Source organism: Saimiri boliviensis, chromosome 7 (assembly GCF_048565385.1).
Source record: "Saimiri boliviensis isolate mSaiBol1 chromosome 7, mSaiBol1.pri, whole genome shotgun sequence".
Lineage (NCBI taxonomy): Eukaryota > Metazoa > Chordata > Mammalia > Primates > Cebidae > Saimiri > Saimiri boliviensis.
The window spans coordinates 86,938,915-86,958,376 of NC_133455.1; the positions used below are offsets into that span (position 1 = coordinate 86,938,915).

Sequence of the window (19,462 nt, forward strand, 5' to 3'; positions counted from 1 at the left end):
AGCAGTGTGTTTTTATCCTCAGTCCTCTGAGATAATAATGATGTCAAGATGCCAGCCCAGAAAGTTCTATAGTTCTAGAGAGGGGGTTATCCGCCGGCCAAGTTCTGGCTCAGAGGTTTACCCACTGATGAGTTAGGAAGTTTGTCTTCTAACTAGAATCTTGAAATAAGAGTCCTGTGATCTTTTCAACAGACAGCAAAAAGAAGGCTTGGGTCATATATTTAAAATATGACAGGAGACAGAAACTTTGAGAGACGTATGGGGAATGTACTTTGTGAAGCATCATATGGTTTTTGATGAACTGGAGAGACAAAAGAAGCCAACCTGTTTTTAGTGGGATTGATTGAGCAGCCCTCCTCCACCAATTTCTTCCCCCTGGGTATTGCTTTACGTATTTTTATGTTAAAATGAGAGCCATAACAGTTTATATCATCCGCATGTAGATGTTATCTATTGATAAATGAGTTTTCCTTAAGACAGAATAAATGTTCAGTTGAAGCTGTCCTAGAGAGAAAATGTCAGCAGTTTTTTAGGATGTAGGAGAATTCCACAAGACTGTTGAGAACCAAACGACGATGACAATTACCTTAACTCATGAGCATCGTTTTTGTTAAGTAAAAATAATAAATGTTCTTTATTCAGATAGCAATTGTGGGCATTTCTATGGCTGTTTCAGAACAATGAAACTGAAAGGCAGCACAATGTAATCAACTTGTCATCTCTGGATGCCATGGTGGATCAAGAAATGCTGCTGTTACTAAGAGAGCCTGAGCCAAAAGGAGTGGAATTCACAGCCACGCTTCAGAAGCTGGTATCGTATAACATACCTGTATCGTGGTGTTCCACTTTGCCTGGGGATATCTGCAGATAACTGACCTGCAGCCTGTTTGCTGAGTCCAAATGTATCTGTGTGCTGGTGAGACCCAACTTAATACACTCTGAAAAGCGAAGGTTTTTCTCAGCTCTCTGAAGCTGGCCTTTTAGTTCTGGGCCAATCAGGGCTAACAGATTGACCATTAGATATGGATTTTTTGAGTTTATTTTTTCCTGTGGGCTAATCTTTAGTATCAAAGGGCTGAAGACTTGGTATGTATTGACCAGTTTCCTCCTTTTACTTCTCTTCTGGTTAATGGCTGGTATTTCTTCCTCCATTTTGATTTCTCACTGGAAATGCTAGATGACTCAAGAAATCAGAGAACAACATATTCGTACTGGTATTGCCAGTCACTTTCATAGTGCCTAGCAGATAGTAGGTAGCATTTAGTTTGGTGAATGGTAAACACAAGTGAAAATGGTTGTTTTCTTCTATTTAAAAAGATAGGTTTTGTTCTAGAAAATGATTCTCTCTGTACATATTCAACATGTTTAGAGCACCTGATGAATATGTACACAGGGCAACATCCTGGAATAAAAGAAAGTCACAGGAGGCATTAGATGCAAAGGAATGTAGTCTGGTATTTTCCTGAGTTACCTGTATAGTAGAACTTTGGTCTCAATGGATTCTGATTTTAGCATATGACTTTCATCTAAATTCCTAGTTGACGTTGTGGAACTCTTTTTTCAGCATGAAGAAATTTCTAAAATTGCAACCCTCATTGAAAGCTCTCAATGGTGGGTAACTAATCCAGAAATTACTGTGAACGAAAAGTGGGAGGAACAGCTTACTGTAAGTGTTCTATATTTTGTGATTTTCCTGGTTTTTCTTCTACTTTGTTAAGCCAGGTAATAATATATACAGTACCCTTTCTAAGACTTTATTGTGGTCTTCTGCAGTCTGAGTCTGATGAGTGTAGAGTAAGTGTATGAGTGTGAGGGTAAGGAAAGAATGTGAAGGAGAGTGAGTGTGCAGATATGTGAGATGTAATGGAGAGACAAATAATCAGATGATTTAATGAAAAACTGCATTTATATCCTTGTGAGAATTAGCTAGTCTAAGCTTAGATTTTTCCTTAGCCTGTTAAAATTGCCTAACTTTGAAACAATAATTATTGTATAAAAGAACCTTATTCTTGAGACTTGGACAGTTTTATTGTCTCAGAAACTTGCAGAACATTGGAAAAACAGGAACTTCTTAGGTAGCTATTCCCAGCTTTATTAGAAAGGAAGCATATGAGAAGGTAGATATCTCTTTCATCTCTCCACCTATTTACCTCTACTTCTTGACTGCCAGCTACTTTCCAGCATCTATCAACCCCTTAAGATAAAGAAAAAAAAGTAAACTCTGGAATATGGTTTCAACCCCTTTGCCAGTCTGTTTTTTTTTTTTTTTTTTTTTTTTTTTAGATGGAGTCTCACTGTTGCCCAGGCTGGAGTGCAACAGTACGATCTTGGCTGACTGCAACCTCTGCCTCCTGGGTTCCAGTGATTCTCTTACCTCAGACTCCTGAGTAGCTGGGATTATAGGCATGTGCCACCACACCTGGCTAATTTTTGTATTTTTAGTAGAAATGGGGTTTCACCATGTTGGCCAGATTGATATCAAATTCCTGACTTCAGGTGATCCATCCACCTTGGTCTCCCAAAGTGCTGGGATTACAGTCAATCTGATTTTTTAAAGATTGCATGTGAATATAATAATCAACAAAGATGGATATTATTGCATTATCTTGTCTCATCCTGTTCTAAAGCAATTGTGATGATGGCTGAAGTTATCAGGGACTAACTTAAGAAAAAGAAAGTAAAGCTCAGTTTTAGGGGCACAATAGACACTACATACTTGTTACGTTGACATAATCAACCAATAGGATAGTCAGTCTCTGGGCAATTGAGAACTGGTATTCATTGACATACAAGTGAGAGTTGGTATTAATTGACATACAATTTTGGCATCCAGTATGCCATTGAGATAGAATGTCTGCAGCATTTTAGATTGCCTCTGTCATTTGTCCGCTTTTAACATTGGAGTACTGGGGTTTGTCCTGTGACTTTTCTTGTAGGAATTCAAGCATATCATGGAAGAGAAACTAAATCTTTGTATTTTAATGCTGAACATCTTGGGAAACCACAAAGAGTCTCTTGATAAAGAATTTGACAAGTTAATAGAGATTTTGAAGAGATTCAGACAGGAATATTTTTATTTCAGAAAAGAATTTCTTGCCAGGTGATGAACATTTATATATAAGAAATCCATGCTTAATATACACGACATGTTTATGATTGTGCCACTGCATTGTTTACTTTCTGAAAGTTGTATGTATTGATTTCAGATGATACTTTTTTCCAGAGAAGACATTCTGTTTGACAATTCTGAAGTGTAAAACAGTGTGAAATTGACTTACATGTTCAAAATTGCAGATAACGAACTACAAAATTTGTGGAAACTGGCCGGGCATGGTGGCTCACGCCTGTAATCCCAGCACTTTGGGAGGCCGAGGCAGGTGAATCACCTGAGGTCAGGAGTTGGAAATCAGCCTGGCCAACATGGTGAAACCCCATCTCTACTAAAAATACAAAAATTTGCCAGGTGTAGTGTGTATGCCTGTAATCCCAGCTTCTCAGGAGGCTGAGGCAGGACAACTGCTTGAACCCAGGAGGCAGAAGTTGCAGTGAGCCGAGATCATACCACTACACTCCAGCCTAGGCGACGGAGTAAGACTCCATCTCAGGAAAAAAAAAAAATGGTGAAAACCAGTATAATGATTTATTTTTTCCCTAGAGAAAGAATTTGGAATTATGAAATATAGTCTTTTATCAGAAGAATCCTTAGAGATCCTCTAGTAATCTCATGATTTTACAGAGGACTAAGGCATGAGGAGATAAAGTTGAATTGACTAAGGCCTGAGAGTGATTAATCAAAGCTCTGGAACTTGAAGCCAGGTCTGTTGGCTCCTCCCCACTGGGTTTTATGTTTGACCTTAGTAAATGCTGTATCACATTGGGCACTGGGCAACTAAATGTCAGTTAAATGAGTCATAGGGAATAGATAATAACAAATATAAAATAATTTACCTTCTTTTCCTTCCTTTACCCTCAATTCTTATCATAATGGGGAAATTATCGTAATTTTTACACTCTAGAAACCATAAGCACAGTGATTTTATCTTTTGTTAACCACCATTTATATAACTGCTAGGGCCATACTTCGCACTCTCTTAAGGAATGCTTTTTGAGTGAATGAGCAAATGAACATGGGTATATATTGCACTTGAACAAAATTTTAAACTGTAGTTAAAGACTGAGGTAAACTTGAAGAAAATAGCCAGAAAAAACTATTTTATTCCTCCCAAATATAAGGAAACTAGATACCAGAGAGAGGTAATACCAGAAGGAACTCTCAAGAAAATGATCTTCTGCTTTCCCTAAGAAGCAGAGAGCCCACACTTCCCTGTAGCGGTAAAAGACATGGGCTGAGCGGACATGCAGCTTCCTTAAGCAGATACCATCTCCATGAAAGGGAGCGTCAACATTCTTCTATTTAGCAACAAAGAACTATTTGGAGAGAGGTCTGCACTAATGTCATCTCGAAATGAGTGAATCTTCCGTATTATCCTACTTAAACCTACAAGCAGCCCAGTTAAATAACAGTAGGTGTCATTTGTCTAGAAGCTACTGTGTCAGATGTAGTGCTAAGAATTTGACATATATTTATCTCCAGAGAGGTTTCCTAATTTGCCCAAGGTCACCCAGCTGGGATTAAGTGATAGCTGGGATTCAGACTTAGTTCTGTCTGACTTCAAAGCCTGTATTCTAGACGGTTAACCCCCCACCATCAACTTGTTAAATCTGATACAAGATGCTTTAAAAATATTCTGGAAACCTAGCATTGGGAAAAATACTCCTTGCCAGCATAAGATGGTTATAACCTCTGGCTTCTGGACACAATTTAAAACTGACAAAGCCGCATAAAGGCTACACACAAAATAATTTGACTGGAGATTTTAACTATGAATAAGTAAATAGCTGGGTGCCCTGGCTCATGCCTATAATCCCAGTACTTTGGGAAGACAAGGCAGTAAGATGGCTTGAGCCTGGGAGTTTGAGACCAGCCTGGGCAACATAGCAAGACCCTATATCAAACAATTTTTTTTTTAAATGAGCTGGATATGGTGATGCATGCCTGCAGTCTCACCTACTTGGAAGGCTGAGGTGGGAGAATTGCTTGAGCCCAGGAGTTGGAGGCTACAGTGAGCTATTGTGCCACTGCACTCTAGCAGCCTAGGAGACAGAGAAAGACCCTACCTCTTTAGAAAAAAGAAAAGAAAATGAATGGAGTGTTTTGCGGGGATGAGACAGAATTCTGTTTACATGAGGTAGGAAATGTTTATTAAAGGTACATTTTGGGGGGCTGTTTGCTGAGGAGGAGAAGGCTCCCATTCTGCTGTGGGGTAAATAGGCTCTAGTGCTGAAGAATGGAAAGATTTGAATGGTCCAAATAGAGGCATGGACAGAAAGGAGTGCTCTCAGAAGGCTTGGCAAGGAAAGTAGGACTTGATTTATACAATATCCATCTGGGTGTCTGCTATTTGCCTGGCTTCCACCCCTTCCGCAACCCCAGGTGCTAAGGAATTATAGGAAACAAGACAGGAATCTCTGCCTCTATGAAACAAACATCTAATAAAGGATGCAAACAGCAAATAGATAGACATATAATGTCAGGGAGTGGTATGGAGAAAATTAAAGCAGGTTAAGAAGACAGAGAGTGACAGGGAACAGGACAACCTAAATTTAGAGAGAATAGCCAGGAAAATCGTGCCTGAGGAGTGATGAATTGAATGGAGAGCTGAGTGCGGCAAGAGAGTGAGCTATGTGACAATCCTGGTGTGTTCCAGGCAGAGGAAGTAGCTGGTGCAGAGATCCTGAGGTTGTAGTAAGCTTGGTGTTTTCGAGCAGCAGCAAGAAGCCGGCATGGCTGGGGCAGGACAGAGGCTGGGTAGTGGTAGGATGTGGGACCAGAGGGATAGAAGGGGCCAGGCCACACACAGCTTTTGCAGTTCATGTTTAGGAGTTAGGCTCTTATTAAGCGTGATGAGAAGCCATTAGAGGATTTTGAGCAGAGAAGAAATGTGATTTGTGTTTTTCTTTTTTTTTTTTTGTTTTTATTTTTTGTTTTTTTTTTTTTTTTTTTTTTTTTGGTGTGATTTGTGTTTTGAAACATCTGCTAGATGAAGAAGTATTTACAGAAGGCAAAAGTGAAAGCAGTGAAACCAGTGAGAAGAGTTTTTCTTTTCTTTTTTTTTTTTTTTTTCAAGACAAAGTCTCACTCCATCACCCAGGCTGGAATACAGTGGCATGATCTCAGCTCACTGCAACCTCTACCTCCTGGGTTCAATCTTCACCTCCTGGGTTCAAGCAATTCTCCTGCCTAAGATTCCCAAGTAACTATGTGCCACTATGCTCAGCTGTTTTTTGTATTTTTTTTTTTAATTTTAATTTTTTTTAGTAGAGAGGAGTTTTGCCATGTTGGCCAGGCTGATCTCAAACTCCTCATCTCAAGTGATCTGCTCGCCTAGGCCTCCCAAAGTGCTGGTATTATAGGCATATGAACCACTGCACCAAGCTAGAGAAGAGTTTTTCAACAAAAGATAACCATTTAGAGATTCTGATATCAACTTACTGGCTCATGACCTATTTTTTTTAAATAAATGAGATATAAAATAATAGAGTGCATTACATATAATAAGTAGTGCTGAATTGAATTTTTGTTTCAGCCACATGTGTGTATGTGTATTCGTTTGTTTGTATACTGAGTTGAAATATAAAATATTTCATTATCAAAAAGTTATAGAGTTAGGAGCTACTATGGTAGTCCGGGTGAGGGATGTACTGTGGGCCAGGGTAATAGTCGTGGAAGTGGTAAGAAATGATTAAATTCAAAGTGTATTTCTGAGGGTGGATCAGATCAAACAAACATGCTGGCAAGTTGTATGTGTGGAGTGCAAGAAAGAGAGGAGTCATCCTTGACTCAGAGGCTTTTGATCTGAAAACCAGGTAAATAGTGTGCTAGTTCGATAGCAAAGTCTGAGAAAGACTTGCCATTAGAATGTGTTTGCAGGGAGAATTGTTGGATTTAAACACGCACACAAGCTCATATATACCTCTTTACATGACAATAAAATTTCTGTGGGAGAAAAGTCTTCAAAGGTTCATCATCTGTTGAATATCTTTAACAGATGGTACCATCTAATATTTTTAAAAACTTGTTTCTAAGACTTATGATTCATAAAATTCATAAAACATGTTCTACTGGTGAAAATACATATAAGTGAAAGTATTAGTATTAATAAATATGAATTTATGATGGTCCTTAAAGTCCTTTTGCTTTCTCTTGGAAAATAATGGACACTCTTGAGAATATAGATTATTCCTGGAAAAGAGAAAGATAGATAAAAGTGATGTCTTTAAAATAAAAAAAATAAAAAAAAAAAGAGGCGTGATTCCAACAAGATGGTGGAATAGGAAGCTCTGAAGCCTCTTCTCCAGGAGCGCACAAATTCAACAATGATACATGAACAAATTTCTATTGCGAGAAACCCAGAAACTAGTTGAGAGGCTCCCGAATCCTCAGTGAGCATGAAACCAGCTTCATCAAGGCTGGAAAATTTGAAGAATCCTCATCATAATCCTAAACCCAGCTCAGTGCCATGTCAATGGAAAGAAAACTCCAGCTCTTAGTTTCTCCCTAGTATGGTCAGGTGGGGAGGAGAATAAGATACCAGCTTTTGTTTCACTTGTCTTGTAGTGCTAAGGGGACCTGGCATACTCTCGATGCCTGGATACAACTGAAAACAAAGAAGGTAGTTTGCACTAGTATGCATGTACTTGCTGGAGCCCCTACTCCCAGCTGAGTGAAAAGCAAGCAGATGAAAAACCTAGAGCTCAGCTTCTCTCCAGGGGTAAAAGGATGGAAGAGTTGGACTATGCATCTGATGTTTCAGTTTTTCTGGTTGCTGCCCAAAGAATTCACTTCTGTCTTACCTGTCTCAGAGTACTATGAGACCCAGCATGCTCTAGATGCCTGAGGGTTGCTAGAAACAAAAATGGTGGTTTGGATTAGTGTGAATGTTTGAGAGACAACCCCCACCCCTGGCCCCCAGAATCTCTTCCTGAATTGATTAAGGGTTTTCTCCCTTATGAGACCAGTATGTGAAGACAGGGAGAATTGGCTATTTTTTCTAATGCATGGTTAAAAAGAAACAAGGAAAATAAAGAAGTAGGAAAGTATGTTGCAAACAAAGGAACAAAATAAATCTCTGGAAACTGACTAATGAAACAGATAAATGGCTTACCTAACAGAGAATCCCATAAAAATGCTCAGTGAGATCGGAAGAACAATGCCTGTGCAAAGTTAGAATTTTAGCAAAGAGAAAATACAAACACAGAATGCTGTAACACTGTAATGGTGCCATGGTGATTTGCTGCACAAATAAACTCATCAGCTGGTATTAAGGCCAGCATCCATTTGCTGTTCTTCCTGAGGCTCTCCCTTTCCACCTGCTTGACAGGCTCCAGTGTGTGTTGTTCCCCCCACCATATGTCCATGTGTTCTCATCATTCAGCTCCCACTTATAAGTGAGAACATGTGGTATTTGGTTTTCTGTTCCTGTGTTAGTTTGCTGAGGATAACAGCTTCCAGCTCCATCCATGTCCCTGCAAAGGAAATTATCTCATTCCTTTTTATGGCTGTGTAGTATTCCATGGTGTGTTTGTATCACATTTTCTTTATCCAGTCTGTCACTGATGGATATTTTGGTTGATTCCATGTCTTTGCTATTATGAATAGGGCTGCAATGAACGTATGCATGCATGTATATTTATAATAGAATGATTTATAGATCTTGACAGAGGCAGAAATACCATTTGACCCGGCAATTTCATTACTGGGTCAAATGGTATTTCTGCCTCTGTCTAGATCTTTGGAGAATTACCACACTGTCTTCCACAATGGACGAATTAATTCATACTCCCACCAATAGTGTAAAAGCATTTCTTTTTCTCTGCAACCTCACTAGCATCTGTTGTTTTGGGGGGAGTTTTAATAATTGCCATTCCAATTGGCATGAGGTGGTATCTTATTGTGGTTTTGATTTGCATTTCTCTAATGATCAGTGAGGTTGAGCTTTTTTTCATGTTTCTTGGCCACATGAATGTTCTCTTTTGATAAGTGTCTGTTCATGTCCTTTGCCCACTTTTAATTATTTATTTATTTATTTATTTGAGACAGGGTCTTGCTCTGTTACTCAGGCTAGAGTGCAGTGCTGTGGTCTCAATCTCGGCTCACTGCAACCTCCATGTCCCAGGCTTAAGTGATTCTTCTGCCTCAGCCCCCCTGAGTAGCTGGGACTACAGGTTTGTGCCACCATACCTGGCTAATTTTTGTATTTTTAGTACAGGCAGGCTTCCACCATGTTGGCCAGGCTGATCTCGAACTTCTGACCTCAAGTGATCTGCCCACCTCAGCCTCCTAAAATGCTGAAATTACAGGTATAAACCACCGTGCCCAACTTGCTCACTCTTTAATGGGATTGTTTTCTTCTTGTAAATGTGTTGAAGTTCCTCGCAGATTCTGAATATTAGATCTTTGTCCAAGGGATAGATTGAAAAAATGTTCTCCCATTCTTTAGGTTGTCTGTTCACTCTGATGATAGTTTCTTTTGCTGTGCAGACACTGTTTAGTTTAATTAAATCCTGTTTTTTAATTTTGCTTTTGTTGCAATTGCTTCTGGTGTTTTTGTCATGAAATCTTTGCCCCTGCCTTTGTCCTGAATTGTATTGCCTAGATTTTCTTCCAGGGTTTTTATAGTTTTGGGTTTTACACTTAAGTCTTTAATCTTTCTTGAGTTAATTTTTGTATAAGGTCTGAGGAAGGGACCCAGTTCAATTTTTGGCATGTGGCTAGCCAGTTCTCCCAGCACCATTTCTTAAATAGGGATTCCTTTTCGCATTGCTTGTTTTTGTCAAGTTTGTCAAAAATCAGACGGTTGTAGGTGTACAGCCTTATTTCTGAGTTCTGAATTCTGTTCCATTGGTCTATGTATCTGTTTTTGTACCAGTGACATGCTATTTGGTTATTGCAGCCTTGTAGTATAAAGTCAGGTAGCGTGATGCCTTTAGCTGTGTTATTTTTTCTTAGGATTGTCTTGGCTATTCAGGTTCCTATGAATTTTTAAATAGTTTATCCAATTCTGTGAAGAATGCCAAAGGTAGGTTAATGACAATAGCATTGAATCTATAAATTACTTTGGACAGTATGGCTATCTTCATGATATTGATTCTTCCTGTCCATAAGCAGGAATGTTTTCCCATTTGTTTATGTCCTCTCTGAATTCTCTTGAGCAGAGGTTTGTAGTCCTCCTTGAAGAAGTCCTTCACTTAAGGGGTTACTATTTAGAAAATATAAGGAACCCCTACAACTCAAAAACAAAAAAAAACCCCACAAATAACTAGATTTTAAAATAGACAAAAGACGGATATTTCTCAAAAGAAGACAATAAATGGCCAACAGGTGTACAAACAGATGTTCAACATCACTAATCATCAGGAAAATGCAAGTTGCGACTCTAATTAGATATTGTCTCATACCTGTTAGGATGGCTGTTATTTTTAAAAGATGAGTGTCGGCAAAGATGTAGAGATATCGGAGCCTTAGTGCACAGTTGGGAGAATGCACAGCCACTATAGAAAATGTTACCGAGTTTTCTCAAAATATTAAAAATTAAACTACCATCTGATCTAGGAATCCCACTTCTGGGTATTTATCCAACAGAATTAAAGTCAGGATCTGGAGAAGCTATTTGCATTCCTATATTCATTGCAGCATTATTCTCAATGGCCAAGATTTGGAAACAACCTCAGTGTCCACAGATGATTAAAGAAAATTTGGTATATAAATATAAGGGAATGTTATTCAGCCTTTAAAAAGAAGGAAATTCTACCACATATGACAACATGGATAAACCTGGAGGACGCTATCCCAAGTAAAATAAGCGAGTCACAAAAGAGCAAATACTGCATGATCCCACTTATCTGAGGTATCTAAAACAGTTAGACTCATAGAAGTAGAGAGAAGAATGGTGGTTGCCAGAGGCTAGGGGGAGGGGGAAATGAGCTGCTACTCAATAGGTATAAAGTTTCAGTTATGCCAGATGAAGATGTTCTAGAGATCAGCTGTACAACATTCTGTCTATGGCTAATAATACTGTATTGTACACTTAAAAATGTAAGTGGGTAAATCTGTTAAATGTTCCCACCACCATTAAAAAAAAAAAAAAAAAGACAACTTTAAGCTATTGAAGGATGCTCAGTGGAATGTGTGGTGATGTAGGCAGTCCTTAGTTTTGCTTAGGAGTTTGTTTGCTTGTTTACCAGTATGGTAAGCATTCTGTGAGAGCATTCTTGCCTCCCATGTGGTTCTTCTTGGAAACAGGGCTGGATTTGTGCCAGTGTGCAGTGGGATTCTGACTAAATGTTAACATTTGAGAGGCATGCACAAGGCCTGGAGCTGACAGTGTCTTCCTTGTTGTTTTGCAACTCCCAGCATGTATCACCACTCTGAGTTAGGGTCCGTATTCAAGTCAAATTGTTTCCAGGTAATCACTGATGTGCTGACATGTAACACATGTTAAATAATCTCATCTGCTAACAGAGAGTAAGTGCATTTTTATGTTTTGGAGATTAGAATTGGATCCAAATGAGGTGTAAGGTAATGACACTGTGAGGTCTGTGGTGGGGGAGCGTGGTGGGGAGAAGAGCTTCAGCAAAAAGAGGACTAACGTAGAAGTATCAACCGCCAGTTTGCATCTGTGCCCGGGGGCGGTCCTTCCTGTGCTCGTGGCACATGTGTATAGTATGATTGACAGCCCTTAAGGAGAAAGGCTAAGGTCATGAAACAAAGCTCTTTTCTTTTTTTTCTCTTTCTTTCTTTTTTAATTATACTTTAAGTTCTGGGATACATGTGCAGAATGTGCAGGTTTCTTACATAGGTATACACATGGCATGGTGGTTTGCTGCACCCATCAACCCATCATCTGCATTAGGTGTTTCTCCTAATGCTATCCCTCCCCTAGCTCTCCACCCCCTGACAGGCCCCAGTGTGTGATGCTCCCCTCCCTGTGTCCATGTGTTCTCCTTGTTCAGCTCCCACTTATGAGTGAGAACATGCGGTGTTTGGTTTTCTGTTCCGGTGTTAGTTTGCTGAGAATGATGGTTTCCAGCTTCATCTCTCTTTCCTTTTCTTTTCCCTCCCCACACCTTTTCCACATTCCTTTCTTTTTCTGCAAAGGCTAGTTGTGATATGTACATATTGCACCTGTCACCCTGACCTCTTTGTAGAGCCATCTTCTGAACAACTGGCAACTGATGCTAAGTGCTATAAATGCAGCTTGTGGGAAGGGAGCACACCAGTATAAAAGGTGAAGCTAGACGTCCTTATCTGTAAAGTGAGGGTGGCAGGCTAAACAACCTATATGCTTTGCTTAAGCTTTTATATTTGTGAAGCATTTATATGTAAATGCTTTCACTTTTTCCTCTGATCTCTAAGGAAGTGGTATTAAGTTTAAATTTGTTGCAGTTTCACAGGGTGACTCTTGGTTGAAATGTCACTGACAACTTGCGGTTTGGACTTTTTTTTTTTTTTTTTTTTAACTCCAGTCAGAAACAACTAGAAGCCATTAAACAACTGCAAGAAGATGCTGTGAAGCAGGAAGGCATCCTTAGAAAGAGGCTCCAAGAAGCCAGCCAATGGCTGGAGGATGCGGAGAAGCAGGTAGGGTGGCTCATGGCTACGTTAGATTCACGGGACGTCTCCTCAGATGCCCTGAAAACCATGAAATGAAAACGCAGGAGGAACAACAGCAACAAACAACAAAAAGCAAAGAGGAACTGCAAGTTCAGTCCCTAGCCACTAGCAGTGAGCAGAGGAAGTAAAGGGGGAGTTGTAAGAGAGGCGGTGTCAACAGCCTGCTGATGAAAGAGGCGACTCTGCAGAAAGAGGCAACTTGACATATCAGGACTTTAACCGCTGTAGAAATAGCTCAGGCATACCAAGCCCATGCAAACACAGAATTGCAGAAGTTCAGGAGAGGCTTATCACTTCCCTGAGAAGAAAAACACATTTTCAGTTTTGCCTACATCATAAGAGTGAGCACTCAGTTGCTTTCTTTCCTGGCCACACTGCTAGAATCCAGTATTAACTATCCATATCCAGGTTAAGGATCGAGAGCGAGAAGCCCACTCTGCCAGTGAAAAAGCTACGTCTTTACGGCATAAATTAGAGGAAGCAATTTGGGAACAACGGAACCTTCAAACTATAAATACTGAGTTATCGAACACTTGCCAGACACTTCAGCAGAAGACAAGGAAACTGAAAAGTGAGTAGCAAATATTCATTTATGCCCCAGTTTTTGTCCACCCTGAGGCGGGGCATAGGACTTCAGACATTTTTCTAGATTGCAGCTAGGATATTATTCATGAATTTATGGCAATGAAATGGTTTGAGAAGGCAGTATTGTGGGGCTTTAAGAGAGGTTTGCTGAGTAGCTAGGTACATGCATGGGTTTAACCACTAACTTTCCTTTTTGCTTTTTTATTATGAGCTGGTTTTGTCTATGGCTGTTTTTTCTTTTAAAATTAAACTTCTCAATATTTCTAAAAGTAAACAAGGAGAAAAATCAAGTATGCATGGTATATTTGAACTTTCAAGTTGTTATACAGTATACTCTGATTTTATTAGCTAATTTTTTCCTCTCATATGGTAGAAAGGCCTTGCCCCTCTATTTTCTTTGATAATTTTAGGGGATTAGGCAAAATAATTATGAATTCAATGTGTATCAAAGTACTGAACATGTGTGAACATTCTTTTAAAATTTTAATGCACTCTCTACATATTTTGCATTTTAAAAATTGGAATATTGTCATTTTGCTGTATTACCCAAAAGTGTATAAGCATTTACCAGGGATTTATGTGAGAAGACAATTGTCACATTACAGATGTCAGATTAACTATGAAATTGTTTCATTCTAGAAACATGGTATGGTAAAAATAAACCTGACTTATTTTAGCCATTTATCAGACAATTGCTTTTGTTCGGCCAGTTTCTTGTTCCAGCAGGATAAATGTTCTTTTTATAGAAAGTTATTTGGTTTAAGTAATAACAACTAAATATAAGCTTAAGGTAGGCTAGAGATTAAAAATTTCAGACTTGTATTTGTTTTGGATTTTATCTGAGAAAACTATTTAGGAATTTAAGAAATAGTCTAGTTTTAAAATAGCAATGGTTTGCCAGGCATGATGGCTCACCCCTATAATCCCAGCATTTTGAGAGGCCGAGGTGGGCAGATTGCTTGAGCTCAGGAGTTTGAGACTAGCCTGGTCAACATGACGAAACTTCATCTCTACAAAAAACATAAATAAATAATAAATAAAATGTTAGAATAGCAATGGTTATTTAGCATATTGTTGTTATAATTTTTAAGCCTTTGTGAATTTGCCAGTTTTAATAATTCTAAATATTTATTTTGATTCACTCTTTATGCTAGTAAGGCAGTCTTTAAATTACATAGTCTGTGTGTTATTTTACTGCTGCTCAGAGCGCACCGGAGAGTGTTCCCTGGTGATTAGAATATACACGTCAAGACACGAATCACAAGGCATTCCAAAGTTGGTTTAAGGTGTGTCTGCTTTAGACACTGTGCTCAGGACTATTCTTTTGCTCCAGTTTTGCCTTTTGATTAAAACTTAAGTTTTATAAACTGCTAGGAATTTGTTCCCCTTCCTCACTGTGATTTTTCTTGCAGTATTTTCTTAGAAGAGTCCACTTTTATAACTTATCTCAAAGTGTACGTTCTTGAAATTATGGACTTGCTATTGTCTTCCCAGTTTACCTTAGGGCATAATAGGTCCAAATATACTTAAAAGCAGAATTACGAAAGCTGCCCTGAGTTGATACATGTATTTTTTTTCCGCCTGGATAAAGTAGAGTGGACACTTCCTTTCTGTACTGAATTATTCATAACCTGTCCAGATTCATGAAATTCTTGATCTGTTAGTTACTTGTATCTTTTGCTGCGCAAAGAACCCATACAAATCAGGATTTTGCTCGTATGACCATTTGCTTACGATCTTTCTAACAGTGCCCTTTAAATTCAGCCTTTGAGAGAAGAGGGAAATTTAGAGAGCACATATTTTCAAAATGTTCTATATAGCAGATGTTCCAGATAGACTGTGAACAAATGTCAATGAGGTAGCAGTTATCACACAAACACATCCACACACATCCCACCATGACCACTGCCACCCCATGCTGTTTGAGTTCTGAGTCAGACGTCTGAATTCTGAGTCAGAAAACAAAACGTATTTAAATCTATTTAGTTTTTCTGAACCTCTCTGGCTAGTTTAATAAATTCACAAAGTATTTCAGACAGTTGTCTTCTGCTCCATCTAAGCTGCATCAGCACATTGTGTGGGGAGGCAGTTGGTTTGTCCAAATGTTCAGATCAATGTACATAATGTTCACAGACCAGAACTGGAAATGTATACATGACATTTGATCGGAAATTCTGAACTTTATATTGAATAAATAATATTGTTCAAGTTCCAATTGCCATCAGGACTGGCCTGGTTTATGAGGCAATTCACGTGCATGATATCCTTCAAGAAATGTGCCATGAAAACTGTTCGATTTCTTGAAAGGTTACTTATGTATTTTCTTTCTTCTGCTTCTAAACTTTGTTTATATGTAAGTATGTTGTTAATATATGCATGACTGGATTACAATTGGTGTTTTATTTAAAAGGAACATTTTAAAAGCTTATAGGATGAATATATAACATATTAGGGTGAATCTTATGTGCAGAAATCATGGACTAATATAATCCAAAACTATCACCTCTTTACTATTCACCATCTCCTGTTCCCATCTCACATGAAATCATGGAGTCAGTCTTCTAATAGACAATGAGAGAACTACCTTTAAGAACCATAGATTTTTCCATGAAAAGAGATCCTGGGAAGCTCCTATATAGCATAATTTCTTATTTGAACATAGTATCTGCACCTTAACTTCATAGTTTAGAGAAGACTTTCACCTAGATGCTATCACTGCAAACACTCTTCTAGCTTGCTATTCTTAGCATGGAGGGTGCAAGGTTTGGGAGAGGTAAAAGCGTTAGGGCTTGGAGCATGGATGCAAGATGAAAGCCTTCTGTCCTAAGCAGTCAGTAAACAGGAGGGAAATGATCCAAAGAAGGTGGGGGCATGGATCCAGGTGATTGAAATACTTAAAGATAGAAGGTTTTGGGGTGACAGCCAAGGAGAAAACCAAAGCCAAATACAGCTTGCTCAACAACTCTGATGGAGTGGGGACCCAAGATTTCCCAAATGAAAAATGCAGATATGGAGAAGTTATCTGGGAAGTATAGGATAATGATTAAGAACATGGGATTTGACATTAACAAACCTATGTTCTCACGCAAAGTCTGCAATAGTGGCTGGGTAAAGTTGAGCAAATCACATTGCCTCTCTGAGCTTCTGTATCCTCTTCTTTTAAATGCAATTGTTGTGAATTATTAAATAACATCATAAATGAAAAATAGTAGCTAATGCTTGGCCATAGTTGTTGTGTTTGTGTTCTGCTAGAACACATTTCTGTAACGTGAATCATCTCATTTGTGATTTGTAAATGGGAAATGTTGCGGTTATATAGTATAGAAGTTATTTTATTCACTATTTTCTTGGGACTTGGATCTGGATTGGTAGGAATGGAACTCTCACCTCCCTCAGGAAAGAAAAAATCCTTAGCTTGCTGCTGAACAGGCAACAGGAACCCTTTCAGCTTTATTTTGAGAATGTTAAAAATAAGTATCTGCACCTAGGCCTCCCTCCCCAGAGCCACTCAACCCCAGCCTTATAGAGCCCCGGTTTGTGTCAGATCACACTCCCTCCTGTGTTCACCTTGTTAGCCTCGCTGTCTCCATCTATTGCTGTCTCCACCTGCATGTGTCTTTCACCCATCAACACTTTTTCATTGAAGCATCATCAGCATTTCCACTCTCTTGCTTTTGTGTATTTCTGATATCCTGTGAGGCATTTAAAGATGCAGGTCTGAGTGATGCATGTGATCTCTTAGTACTAATAATTTAATAATTGTGTTTGTTAGTACTCTGGTTACAATGTTGCACATATAGACAGGTAGGTAGGTAGGTAGGTAGATTTTTTTTTTTTTTTTTTTTTTTTTTTTTTGGATACAGGATCTAACTCTGTCACCCACTCTGGATTATAGTGGTGGGATCATGGCTCACTGTAGCCTCAATCTCCTGGGCTCCAGCAATCCTCCTACCCCAGACTCCTGAGTAGCTAGGACTATAGGTGAGCACCACCAGGTCCAGCTAATTTTTCTGTATTTTAATAATGACAGGGTTTCACCATGTTGCCCAGGCTGGTCTCGAACTCCTGAGCTTAGGCAATCCACCCACCTCAGCCTCCCAAAGTACTAGGATTACAGGTGTAAGCCACTGCGCCTGGCCTGCCTGGCTAATTTTAAAATTTTTTGTAGAGATAGGATCTCACTATGTTTCTTAGACTGGTCTCAAATTCCTGGGCTCAAGCAATCCTCCCTCTTCAGCCTCCTCAAGTTTTGGGATTACAGGCATGAGCCATTCTGCCCAGCTGCATGCATTTTTTTAGTGGTTTCTTCCTAACCCTATTTCTCTCATAATCTCTGCATTGTTTCTGTGCTTACAATTTTAACTTCTTCTTTATTAATGTATTTAGCATGACATAAAATGTTCGGCTCTCAAGTGTGCTATTCAACCAGGTAGATGAATACACATCAAAATGCAGAACTTCTGTCCCCCAAGAAACTTCCCTTGTGTAACTTCCCAGTCAATGCCCTGCCCCCACCTCTAGCACCATAAGGAACAACCACTGTTGTGTTAGGCTAGCTTAGCCTGTTCTAGAACTCAGTTACACTGTATGTGCTTTATTGTGTGTTTGTCTTCTTTCTGTCAGCATAATGGGATTATGTTGTGTTTATCAGAAGTATGTTTTATTGTTGAGTTGTATTTCCTTGTATGAGTATTCCACAATTTGGTTTTTCTGCTGTTACTGGATATCTGCAGTATATGCAGTTTGGGATTACAATGGACAAATCTTCTATGAACATCTGTGTACAGATCTTTGTGTACACATATGTTTTTATTTCACCTAGAATAAATATCTAGGAGTGGAATGGTTAGGTCATACCATAGCTGTGACTCTCACTTTTTAAAAAACCGTCAAACAGTTTTCCAGAGTGTTTATAGCATTTCACAGTCCCGCCAGCAGTGTGGGGGGTTCTAGGTGTTCCATATCTTCAGTATTTGGTAGTGTCAATCTTTGCCATTTTAGCCGCTCTACTAAATGGGTATTTCATTGTGATTTTAATATATATTTTTCAGATGACTAATGATGTCGAGCCCTTTTTCATGTGCTGATTGGCCATTGTATATCTTCTTTGTGAGGTGTCTAAGTCTTTGATCCATTTTAAAATTAGGTTGTCTGTCCTTTTATTATTGGATATAAGTCCTTTGACAGATATATGCAAGTTGATCTTAGTTTGGGGTTCTTTAATGAACCTTGATATTTTTAATATACAATTTTACAGAACATCAGGTTTTTACAGCAACATGTAGATAGTATTATACAAGTCCCATACTCTATAAATGTCAACCATCATTGATAACTAACATGATTACAGCTCTAATAATTTTAAAATTTTCATTTTCAACGGCCAATTAATTGTGGGTCCTTTGCCTGGAACCTCATTGCATAGTCGTTTAGAAAGCTGCTTTATCTCAGCTTTCCTCAGAGGCAGTGTATCCAAGACACCTGGTCCCTTCCTGCATGGCAGATGGCAACAGCAGGAGATACAGTGGCCATTGTTTTACTTCCTTCTATATGAAGCATAAATTTGTTCTAGAGACAGAACAGGTCCAACTCCAAACATGTAAAGCAGAATGCAAAGGTGAATGCAAATTGTGGTCATCAGCCAGCTTGTTTGGCCATGTGGAAAATATGGAAATAGTTGCTACACATTGCACAAAACATCTGTTGAAATAAGGCTTTCAATTTGAATGCTTCAAGATACACTGTTTCTAAAACCCAAGATTGCCTGGTGAGCAAGCAGATGGGCAATTTAGACAATCTTACACTAACTCATCATTGCTTCTGAAATACAGCTTCATTGGCAATTCTAAGACAGTATTCTGAATTTGTATTGTGGAGATACACAACCTTCAGAAACATGATGGGCACTTCTTATAGCTTTGGTTGCTATTGTTTAGATGTATGTCAGAGGGAAGACAGGGCCTTCTTTCTTAATACAGTTAAGAGAGAATATTTTTTAAAACTTCATCTTTATCAGAGTCATAAGTATTAAGAAATAAATTTTTAATTACTTTAATAGGTTAGAAATACTTCCCTCCCCATCCCGAGACAGAGTCTTGCTCTGTCAATCCAGAGCTGGAGTGCAATGGTGCAATCTCGGCTCAC

The 19,462-nt window shown here is 38.8% G+C and overlaps 1 protein-coding gene across 5 annotated transcripts in view; it reads left to right on the forward strand.

Moving 5' to 3' along the window:
• The window catches only part of IRAG2 (inositol 1,4,5-triphosphate receptor associated 2), a 107,725-nt gene that overhangs the window by 36,012 nt on the left and 52,251 nt on the right, over nt 1–19,462 (forward strand). For 4 of the 5 annotated variants that reach the window (XM_074402926.1, XM_010337315.3, XM_074402927.1 and 1 more), the window contains exon 1: nt 13,054–13,304. Coding sequence is in view for 1 of the 5 variants with exons in the window: in XM_074402929.1 (XP_074259030.1) it covers nt 677–811; nt 1,565–1,666; nt 2,937–3,100; nt 12,586–12,700; nt 13,142–13,304 (679 nt within the window). In the remaining 4 variants the exon portion in view is untranslated. Of the gene's footprint in view, nt 1–676; nt 812–1,564; nt 1,667–2,936; nt 3,101–12,585; nt 12,701–13,053; nt 13,305–19,462 lie in introns of those variants that run through there. The other variant, XM_074402929.1, reaches the window with a different exon arrangement.